Here is a 12,436-nt window from a genome sequence, read left to right on the forward strand (position 1 = left end):
ATTAAGAGCATAAAACAGAAAGGGACTGCAAAATTAGGATTTTGTGCATCATTTTGTACAATTAAAATAACTTATGTAAGATGATGCAATTTTGTTGACAAATTTTTTTTTTTTTTTTTTGTTAAAATACTGCCTCATATACCATTTTAAAATGTAAAATTTCTCTTGGAAAGTGTAAAAACCAAGGGGTTCCCAAAAATTTTTTTCTACTGAACTCCACCGACCTTAAATATTTTTTTTTTTAAATACTCCCTCAGATTTTAAAGGTATAGTTCACACAAATTAAAATTTTGTCATTATTTAGCCACCCTCATGTTGTTTGAAACTGTATGACTTTCTTGCTTCTGTGAAACACAAAAGGAAATATTTAAGTAATATTAACCTTTTAAAATATAAGAATTTACTTGTTCACTTGCAAAAAAATCTGTTGTTTTTCCTCATGACCAATTACAACACCTGCAACCTATTTTATATTTATAATATTTATTTATATCATTAAGGTTTAATTAATTTAATTGAACATGCCTGTAAACCCTAGTTGGGAAACCCTGGCTCTACTAATGGCATGAGTTTGGGGGGAGTGTTCAGGAAACCTGTTTTAAAAAAGTTACTATTTTTGCAACTCCACTGGGTGATGCTAGTTGCAGTATCACAGAAATTATACTGGACACTTCAACCTTAAATGTAAACATCAAAACAAGAGGATGACTCCTAAATGCTAATTTTTGTAGCAGTCTTGTTGTTAGAGAGTTATGTGGGACTGTAGGAGCTTTAAATTATGCATTTACCCCACACCGGAGAGCAGGCGACAGAACAGGAAGGAGCTGTATCCTTGGACAAAAGAGGAGAAGAAAGCAAATACACTGTTGATGGAGAGAGAGATGAGTAGTGTCTGTCTGCGCCCGATTCTGTCAGCCAGACCTCCCCACACAAAGGCACCCACCATCATACCCAGGTATACAATAAGACCTGAAAGAGAGAGACAGACAGAGGGTGTGAGGTCAATAATTACATCAAAATCCGGTCCAAAACCATTTCATATTAGCACGGGTCTACCTATTGCTATTCTCTACAGACAAACGGATCAAGGTTTAGCTGGTTAGGATGCGCAATAAGAACCTGCTGCCACTGTAAATGCTGTAACTACAACATTATGCAACCAAAAAGCCTGTTTCTCCAGTGATGGCCTTTCAAAAGTACATTTATATTTAGCAAAATGAAATATTTCATTATATTATAGTCAATGTTTTACCAGTGCCCAAATGTTTTGGAGGGCTCTTAAAAGCATGAAGTGGACACAAACGAATAGCTTCATGTGGGTCTTATAGACATTTGTACAGACAGTAAAAAAAAAAAATGAAAACATTTGGAAAGAGATCAGAAGATAAGTTAAATTAAAAAAATCAAACTGACCAAAAGAAAAAAAAATTGTGAAGAAAGACATTGCTGGCAACCTGCAATGGCTGTTGTCGCTAGGGCTACATACAACATGATCATAAATTGAAATATTGTTTCTAAAAATGTATGTACCCTGAAATCAACCCCATTCTGCTGAATTACTGACAAGCGCCATCTCCCATCAGGCATTTGGGGCTTGGATTAGGGTGTCTGGTTAATAGCATTCCTGTTGACTGTATTACATCATTTTCAATAAAAAAAAATCAAATAAAAATAAAACTCGCTTTTGGCACCACTCTGTAGGTATTTCACCTGGAAACTGGAGCTCACACGTGCCCATACGTTCAAAAACACTTCCAGCTTTGGCCACTGGAGAGCAGTGATTTGAATTTTGGTAAGCACAGACGGGGCCAGATGTAGGCATGGACAGGGGTGGGCTGAGCCCACCCAAACGTGAGTCTTACCCACCCAATCAAACATCAGGCAAATGCTGTATTAACTAAAATGTTTTTATGTGCATTAGTTCAAAGTAGTTTAGGGGTGGCTTGTGTGATGCACAGTTTGAGGGTGGGCTGCAGACTGCCCCAACCAATCTCAAAAGGCCAAACTCAGTAGCTACACCAACACTGAAAATGAGAAAAATGGCTAGGATTATTTTGATTTTAATTTTGTAGTTATTGCATTTTCACATAAAGTTTTCTCTGAATCTTAGCATATGAGACAAAAGCCCCATACACGCATGCAGCGACTTTCAGAGACCAAACAACTAGTTCTCATTCATTTTCAATGACAGCTGGCTACTTCCGGCGACACGAGCGACAGCGACCTCTGGCGACTACATGTGGGCATGGTGAGCGGAACGACAATGTTGAGAAAAGTGTAACTTTATGCAAATGAAGAGTGACTTTTGGAAGCAACAACCAATAGGAGTGAAGATGGTGTTCATTGGAGCTCACAACACCCATCAAGTTTCTGTGAGCGATTTCACTGTTCTATATGATTCGTCTGTAACCACATGCATGGATATAATAAAAATGATGTATGGAAAAGAAAATGACGGCAGTTTGAGTGAGTTTGATTCATACATTGATAGATCGTTCATCTTGCTAATGATATGATGCATTGAACACTGCTGCAGTTCATATAAAAACACTCTCCCCTGCAGAATATGCATTTATACAAACAAGAAAACTGAATCCTTGTCAAAGAAGAATGATATCTTAGTTTCACTGGCAAAATGTCTTATCTGTGATCAGATTTTCAAAAGACATGGCCAGACGTGCAATCCACCAATAACGTTAGATAGAAGCAGCCACTAGAGACTTCACCGTACAGAGACTAGCAACATCAAGCGATAAAGTCGCTGCATGTGTGTATGGAGCTAAACTCTTCCATGAGCCAAACTCGTCTGTCACAGGGCAGATCATAGTCTAAGGGGCCATTTACACAACAACGTTTTCAACTAAAAACGGAAAACTTTTATGCTTTTAGACTGTTCGTTTACACGACAATGGCGTTTTGGGGCCTGAAAATGCAAACTTTTGAAAACGGGTTTCAGAGTGCAGTTTTTGGAAACAATGCCGTTATCGTCTCCGAGTAAACATACAAAAACGCGAATTTGTGAAACGATGACGTCATGCGCACGCGTATTACGTGTTATATATAGAATGATGGATTGATATGCATCAATTTGAGATGTATAATTATCAATATGAATACTGGTGTCTGTGCAAATAACAATAATAAACAATTTATTCATTTGGAGTGTTTTGTACGGAGTGTGAACATTGCACAGTAGGCAGAACCTGCAATTTGAAAATCTTGAAATTAATGTATGGATTCAGATGGGGAAAATGTATTTGTATTTTAAATGTTATTTATTTATTTACTTAATTTTATTTGATGTACCTTTACCCTGCAATTCATTCACCCACCGCTTATGTATATAGCCTATAGACAGAGATGTGATGCCATGTACAGTATTCAATGATATGCTTAGAATATGAAAACATGAGGCAGTGAAAATGCATGTTAGATCCAGTGTACACAAGACCTCTCTCTCCGTCAGAAGATATCCATATATCAGAGTTCTGTCTGATATCCAAAACCAGTCAACATCAACAGCTTATGTTAACTTACTCTCCTGCCATCCCAAGAATCAGCAGGGGGAATACAGAAGAAGGCAGGAGACGAAGTGATGGTAAAAGTTAGCAGAGTTTATTGAATAATCTTGAGAGTTCAGTCTATAGGCATGCGCACGAGTACTTCAAAACAACGCGCGAGACATTAAAAACTACAATGGCGGACTACAGGACTGTGTTTGTGCTGCTCAAGATTTTGAGTTTATTGTCACTTCTCCAGCAAAGTAATTGTAGTAATAAAGCAACCTCATCGTCCGTCCAGACAAAATTGCTCAATGCTTTCGCCATCTTCATTGTTTGTATTCACCGCTCTGTGGAAGAATGCTTATGTGCACAGGCGCATAGTTTCTTTACAAAGTGACATCGCCAACTACTGGCCTGGCATGCATAATACAGCGTTTTAGGGTGTGTCCACACTTGGCAGGTTTGGTTTGATTAAAACGAACTCTGGTGCGATTGCTCTGTTAGTGCGGATCATTTGAACAAGTGTGAACGCTGCCATCCGAACATTGGTGTGCACCAAACAAGCGGACCGAGACCGCCTGAATAGTGGGTCTTGGTCCGCTTCCAAATGAACTCTGGTGCGGTTCGATTAATATATGAACGCAACATGGACCAAAGACCTCTAAATGGACCAAAAACAGGAAGTAATTTGCCTTATACTGACCTCAAGCACACCTGGTTCTTCTCATTATAGGAGCTATGTTGCCCATTACAGTTCGGTACAGGCGTCGGAACCGCCGTCAGCCGTCCTTGCAGCATATCTTCGTTTGTGTGTGCAACGGAGGAATTCCTGCTTTTGACTCCTTTACACATTTTATTAGCTCTTCGTTTGTTCTCAGCTGGTAAAAATACCACCATATATACATATATAAATCCAACGAGCGCATTTCGCCCAGCAGCCAGCATTGTTTTGGATGATCGGCAAGTTCCGTAAAAAAATATACGTCATAAAAGCTGTCCAATCAGATTGTGACTTTTTCCTGATGCCTTTGGCTTTGTATCGTTAGGTTCAGTGTTAAAAATGCCAGTGTGAACGCTAAGCAAACCAGGACTAAATGTATCATTTTCTTTTTTGGTCCGGACCAAGAGGACCAAGAGAACCGAACTACAAGTGTGAACATATCCTTAGTCGTTTTCGTGGATCCGTGTGAACGGGGATCGTTTTGACAACGTTGTCGTCTGTACGCGAAACTTTTCAAAAACGCAAAGGAAAAACGTTTCCGTTTTTAGTACATCGCTGTCGTGTAAACGTACCCTAAGAGACCTGATTCAGTTATAACTGAATTTTGCATTTTGCGTTTGTATGGCAGTATAACTGCTAATTAAATTTACATTTTACCAGTTAATCAGAAAAGTCAAAGAGAAAGAATCATCATAATTGATTAATTATTACTTCTTTAAGCAGTTTCCATCTGTTCAAATTTTATGTTCTTAATTTTATATGTTATTGAACTCCCCATCTATATATTTCCTCCATCCTTGTTTTCATGCTTGATATTATTTCTCTTCACTCGATCCTTGTCTTCGTGGCATCTCTGATTTGTCGTTGTACAATGTCGTTGTAATTTGCTTTATATCTGCCATTTTTTTTTTATTATTATGCAAACAAAGAGTGTAACAGTATTTACATGTAACAAATACAAAATAACACAGGGAAACAAACAAACATACATACCAACGGCCAACATGACAAGTCTATCTCATGTATGTATATATATTTGTGGGTGTGTGTGTGTGTGTGTGTGTGTGTGTGTGTAAGTGTATCTGGGTGTTGTGGTGGAATCATATAAACAAAATAACATCTAGAAATGTATAACAGATATAACAATAGTAAAAACAACAAATAATAATGACAATAATGACAATAATAATAATAAACTCAATTCATTAAGAATGAGGGTGGGGGGGTTGGAGGATGAGGAAGAGGGCAAATAATAATAATAGTAGTAGTATTAATAATAATAATAATAATAATAATAATAATAATATTAAATTATTATAAGGCTGCCTCTGATCCCTCCGTGGCCACGTCATAAGTTAGTCCCCCGCCCATGTCACGCCACAATGGGCCGTCAGGGAGAGATGCCGCGGGGCACAGGGCCCAAGGCTCACACCCCCATCCCCAGGACACAGGATGTGTATGTATCTCAGCTAATATGTGATGCAAAAAAAAAAAAAAGTGAGGCATGTAATGCAGAACCAGCCCAAGGCAAGAAATCCAGGGTGAATGAGTGCAGGGAGATGGTGGGAAGATACAAGCCCCAGGCCTCCAGTAGAATTTGGTAATGATTGAATCTAGAGATTTAAACCAGGTGAGGTTGGGTTGTGTTGGAATCATTGAGAATAAATAGTTTAATTTAGGGAGTATAGTCATTTTAATTACTGATATTCTGCCCCTAATGGATAGTGGTAAATTCATCCAGCGTTGAAGATCATCGTCTATTGTTTTGAATAACGGAGTAAAGTTAAGCCCAAACAGCTCTGACAGCCTGGGGGAAATATTAATGCCTAAGTATGTGATGTGATTGGTGCATAGAGGGATAGGTAGTGTCTGGGATGTCACATCCAAGCTGTTGGAATGTAATGAAAGAATAGAAGAGTTACTGCAGTTGATTGAGTATTCAGAAATATTAGTTTAATCGTTTCTTGTAATGACGATGGGGAGTCTTGTAAATACAGTAATAAATCATCAGCGTAAAGGCTGATTTTGTGGTGTGTATTTAGTGTTTGAATTCCTTTAATGTAGCTGTTTTGATGGATGGATGCTGCTAACAGTTCAATAAAAATGGTGAATAGTGAGGGGAGAGTGGGCATCCTTGTGTAGTCCCCCGGTGCAGTGTGAAGCTACGTGATGTTAGTCCATTGGTGATAACAGTGTGTCCTGAGTGACAGTGTGTCCAGAGTGACAGTTAGTCCTGAAGGTGATGTGTACAGAATTTTGATTCAGTTCATGAATGACTCCCCAAAACCAAACTTCTCCAATGTGGAAAACAGGAATTTCCAGTTGACCCTATCAAAAGCTTTTTCTGCATCGAGATTAACTATGATGGTTTTTGCTTTTTGAATTGAAGAATAATACATTAAGTTAAAAAGTCTGCATGTGTTGGTGGATGCAAGTCTACCTTTAATGAAACCGGTTTGATCTGGGTGGATTATAGATGGCGTGACTTTTTCAATTCTATGGGCTAATGCTTTGGCGATGATTTTAATGTCTACATTAATTAGAGAAATGGGACGATAGCTTGACGGTAATGTTAGGTCTTTTTTTGGGTTTGAGGAGGAGTGTAATTGTGGCTGTGTTCATGTTAGCTGGGAGTTTTGATTTTTGTTTTGATTCACTTATCATTCGGATGAAAAGTGGTGATAAAATTGACCAAAAGTGTTTGTAGAATTCAGCAGGGAATCCATCAGGACCTAGTGCTTTATTGTTTGGCATGGGTTTTAGGGCAGTAAAAAGTTCATGTTGTGTTATGGGTGATTCCAGGCTATTTATTTGATGTTTACTGAGTTGGCAGATTGATACTGTTGAGAAATGAATTGATGTCTTTCTGATTTGGGTCTTTTTCTGATAAGTATAATTTACTGTAAAAATTTTGAAAGATTTGGTTTATTTCTTCCGGTGAGTTGGTGGACTTCCCTGCTGTGTCTGTAATAACTGGGATTGTTGTTTTTCGTTATTTCGTTTGATTTGATTTGCCAAATATTTACCAGATTTATTACTGTGATGGAAGTCTTCTTGTCTTAGCCTATGTATCAGGAATTGAGTATGTTTATTGATTATTTCATTTAGTTTAAATTTATATTTTTATATTATACTTCTGTGTTTCTTCTGTTGGGTTATTTATATTGATGTCTTCGAGTTGTTTGATTTTTTGCTCTAGTTCTGCTTCTTGTTCCTTTTCTTTCTTTTTTTTTTTGTAAACAGAAAATTAGATTATTTTTCCTCTTAGTACTGCTTTCCTGGCTTCCCACAGAAGAGACGGAGATGATTCCAGGGTGTCATTCATCTCTAGAAAGCATGCCCACTCTCTTTTAAAATAACTGTCAAATTCAAGGTCTTTCAGAAGAGATGTGTTAAAGCGCCATCTGGTAATGGGTTTATGTGGACTAGTTCTATTCCATTTTAATGTTACCGGGGCATGATCACTAATGACTATTTGGATGGATCTTTGATTTGGAAATATTTGATATAATAGAATTACTGGTGAGAAAGAAATCTATGCGGGAATATAAGTGGTGGACTGGTGAGAAAAATTAGTATTCTTTAGCATCTGGACGCTGTAATCGCCAACTATCGCCAAGACCAAAATCACTCATGAACTGTTTTAAGGTTTCTGCAGATTGGCAAATACGTTTATTGCTCGAATTATTAGATCTATCTATTGTTGGGTTGAGAACTGTGTTGAAGTCACCTGCTATTATGACTGGACAGCTAGAAAGGTTTGAAATGAAGGAAAAAAACGTCTGAAAAAAAGATGGGTCATCTGTGTTTGGGCCAAATACATTACCAATTGTAACTGGGCTATTAACGGTTGTGTTATGAACAAATGAGATTTTTTTACTTATTAAAATGCATATTCCTCTTTGTTTTGTGTTGTAGTGAGCCGAGAATAAATGATTGTATTTTGATTATTTAATTTAGTTGTGATCTGATTCTGACAAATGCGTTAATTGCAAAAGGCATATGTCGACTTGTAGTTTATTTAAATGATTCAAAACTTTGATCTTCTTTATCTGAGAACCAAATCCACAAACTTTCCAGGTTAGAAAAGTGATTGATGACATGTTTTTATGAGGAAATGGAAAATAAACAAAAATGTTTATTAATGTGTGAGCGTGTGAGTACTGTATATGTATTTGTGTGAGTGTATATATTCGTGCAATTATGGCAGTGCGTATGCGTGCATGCATAACATGGCAATGCTGTTGGCAGACTAACAAAACTAAAGATACACAAATGACAGAATGTACACAGCAGAACAACAACAATACAAAAAACATTAAATACAGACATAGTGTAGAACAGGTTTAACAGGTTGGGGGGGGCGGGGGGTACGAGACCTAGGTGCAAAGTAAGAGCACATCTTATATATTTAAGAGAGAGAGAGAGAGAGAGAAAGAATGAAAGAAAGAAAGAAAGAAATACTGGGGAGTGGGGTAGTGGTTGTGTGTTTATAAGTTTATGATCAGGGCAGTTATTGACCCAGGAATGGGATTGAAGGGTTTAGAAAAGCCAGGGGGTAATGTCCTTATCACGATATAATTGACCATCTATGTATAATTTGTCCACTGCAATGATTGCCTTTTTTTTTTCATTTATCATCTGTTTTCAGATTGGGAAAAGCTGTTTTCGATGTTCAAGTATGTCCTTTGGGTATTTCCGTAGTTTGTACCTTTAAGTTGTCAGCCTTACCTCTGAACCAGCTCTTTTTGTTTATAGTGTTCGAATGTGTTAAAGCTGCCATTTTAATTACTATGAAAGTGTATTGCTATCATTTATTTCTTAGTTATTATGGAGGTAGTATACCAAGAATAAGGTTTTTAGGGCCCACTTCAAATTTATGATTATATATAATGTTTATCTGTTTGTGATTTCTTTATTTCAATATATCTTTTATATGGTATAACCCACACACTGACTTTAGCAGTAATTTACATGCAAATCACTTGTGGATATGATTTGTACGAGCCATTTATTGAGTTTTCAGTTACAATCTGTTTCATTAAAGTATCAACTTTGTCTCTGATGATTCTCCTGAAATGACCAGTCTACAGAAGCTGGCAGCTGTCAGCACTGTTTTCTCTCACCTTCGCGTCACAATGGGCTGCAATAGCAGAGAGGCGTGATGATAAGCCTTGATAGGCATCACACTGCATTGCAGCAGTGGGGACTGTTATCTCACCCCTTCCTCTCCTGGGCCCATCGACTTACACCGCACAAACCCTGTGCAGGAGATTCCCACCATCTCAACACCTTCTGACTCTTCTTGACCTTCTGAGTCCATTGGTGAATGTATTGGCCAGTAGAAATATGCAAGGCTAAAATGTTACTCTGGGGTTTTAAATATGGTAAAACTACACTCTTATTAGCAGCTGAGAGCAGTATTTCCTGCACCACTATATGTATTTTTTTTTTCTTGTTTTAAGCATAAATCACAATTAATTTGGCTAGATTTCTTTGAAGACAGGACTTAATATACTGTATAATGTCATTTTGCTTTTCAAGTAAATGTGTCCTGTTTTAGGGATGTTTAGACATTTTCTGTGGGAAAACACATCAAAATGTGTTGATGAAATAATAAGACTGGGGTACCAGGGGAAAAAAACTAAAAACAATAAATAGACAACACATCTTTCGATTGTGTTGTCTTCGCTTGATGCACACAAAACAAACATACAGCGTGACCAGTATATCATAATTCATGAACAAATGACTCTTATAAGACGGTTCTTTTAATCGGTCAAAAAGACCCGAATTGCCATAGGTTTGAATCAGTCACTGAATCATTATTCAATGAATCATTCAGGGGTGCGTTTCCCATACAATGATGTACAGTAACTCACTGCTTAACCACCATAGTATGATGCATCATTGGAGAAATTAACTAGCTTGTCACAACTGTTTCCCAAAACCATTGTAACTACAGTTGAAGTTAGAAGTTTACATACACCATTAAATAAACTCAGCAAAAAAAGAAACATCCTCTCACTTTCAACTGCTTTTATTTTCAGCAAATTTAACATGTGTAAATATTTGTATGAACATAAAAAGATTCAATAACTAAGACATAAACTGAACAAGTTTCACAGACATGTGACTAACAGAAATGGAATAATGTGTCCCTGAACAAAGGTGGGGTCAAAATCAAAAGTAACAGTCAGTATCTGGTGTGGCCATCAGCTGAATTAAGTACTGAAGTGCATCTCCTCCTCATTGACTGCACCAGATTTGCCAGTTCTTGCTGTGAGATGTTACCCCACTCTTGCACCTAGGCACTTGCAAGTTCCCGGACATTTCTGGGGGGAAAGGCCCTAGCCCTCACCCTCCAATCCAACAGGTCCCAGACGTGCTCAATGGGATTGAGATCCGGGCTCTTCGCTGGCCATGGCAGAACACTGACATTCTTGTCTTGCAAGAAATCATGCACAGAATGAGCAGTATGGCTGGTGGCATTGTCATGCTGGAGGGTCATTTCAGGATGAGCCTGCAGGAAGGGTACCACATGAGGGAGGAGGATGTCTTCCCTGTAACGCACAGCATTGAGATTGCCTGCAATTACAACAAGCTCAGTCCGATGATGCTGTGACACACCGCCCCAGACCATGATGGACCCTCCAGCTCCAAATCGATCCCACTCCAGAGTACAGGCCTCGGTGTAATGCTCATTCCTTCGACGATAAACGCGAGTCCGACTATCACCCCTGGTGAGACAAAACCGCGACTCGTCAGTGAAGAGCACTTTTTGCCAGTCCTGTCTGGTCCAGCGAAGGTGTGTTTGTGCCCATAGGCAACATTGTTGCCAGTGATGTCTTGTAAGGACCTGCCTTACAACAAGCCTAAAACACTCAGTCCAGCCTCTCTCAGCCTATTGCGGAAAGTCTGAGCACTGATGGAGGGGTTGTGCTTTCCTGGTGTAACTTGGGCAGTTGTTGTTGCCATCCTGTACCTGTCCCGCAGGTGTGCTATTCGGATGTACCGATCCTGTGCAGGCGTTGTAACACATGGTCAGCCACTGTGAGGACGATCAGCTGTCCTTCCTGTCTCCCTGTAGCGTTGTCTTGATTTTGAGAGAGAATTATTTATTTCAGATTTTATTTATTTTATCACATTCCCAGTGGGTCAGAAGTTTACATACACTTTGTTAGTATTTGGTAGCATTGCCTTTAAATTGTTTAACTTGGGTCAAACATTTTGGGTGGCCTTCCACAAACTTCTCACAATAAGTTTCTGGAATTTCGGCCTATTCCTCCAGACAGAACTGCTGTAACTGAGTCAGGTTTGTAGGCCTCCTTGCTCGCACACGCTTTTTCAATTCTGCCCACAAATTTTCTATCGGATTGAGGTCAGGGCTTTGCGATGGCCACTCCAATACCTTGACTTTGTTGTCCTTAAGCCATTTTGCCACAACTTTGGAGGCATGCTTGGGGTCATTGTCCATTTTGAAGACCCATTTGCGACCAAGCTTTAACTTCCTGGCTGATGTCTTGAGATGTTGCTTCAATATATCCACATAATTTTCCTTCCTCATGATGCCATCTATTTTGTGAAGTGCACCAGTCCCTCCTGCAGCAAAGCAACCTTACAACATGATGCTGCCACTCCAATACTTCACGGTTGGGATAGTGTTCTTCGGCCTGCAAGTCTCACCCTTTTTCCTCCAAACATAACAATGGTCATTATGGCCAAACAGTTCAATTTTTGCTTCATTAGACCAGAGGGCATTTCTCCAGAAAGTAAGATTTTTGTCCCCATGTGCACTTGCACACTGTAGTCTGGCTTTTTTATGGTGGTTTTGGAGCAGTGCCTTCTTCCTTGCTGAGCAGCCTTTCAGGTTATGTTGATATAGGACTTTTTTTACTGTGGATATAGATACTTGTCTACCTGTTTCCTCCAGCATCTTCACAAGGTCCTTTGCTGTTGTTCTGGGATTGATTTGCACTTTTCGCACCAAACTACGTTCATCCCTAGGAGACAGAATGCATCTCCTTCCTGAGTGGTATGATGGCTATTGTTTGTACAGATAAGCGTGGTACCTTCAGGCATTTGGAAACTGCTCCCAAGGATGAACAAGGCTTGTGAACAAGGTCCACAATTTTTTTCTGAGGTCTTGGCTGATTTCTTTTGATTTTCCCATGATGTCAAGCAAAGAGTTTGAAGGTAGGCCATAAAATAC

The 12,436-nt window shown here is 38.8% G+C and overlaps 1 protein-coding gene across 1 annotated transcript in view; it reads right to left on the bottom strand.

Moving 5' to 3' along the window:
* LOC127453105 (synaptic vesicle glycoprotein 2A-like) overlaps positions 1-12,436 on the bottom strand; it is a 60,913-nt gene that overhangs the window by 19,784 nt on the left and 28,693 nt on the right. The window contains exon 3 of the mRNA XM_051719214.1: positions 789-969. Within this exon, the coding sequence (XP_051575174.1) occupies positions 789-969 (181 nt within the window). The remainder of the gene's footprint in view (positions 1-788; positions 970-12,436) is intronic.

The sequence above is a fragment of the Myxocyprinus asiaticus genome, chromosome 15 (assembly GCF_019703515.2).
Source record: "Myxocyprinus asiaticus isolate MX2 ecotype Aquarium Trade chromosome 15, UBuf_Myxa_2, whole genome shotgun sequence".
Lineage (NCBI taxonomy): Eukaryota > Metazoa > Chordata > Actinopteri > Cypriniformes > Catostomidae > Myxocyprinus > Myxocyprinus asiaticus.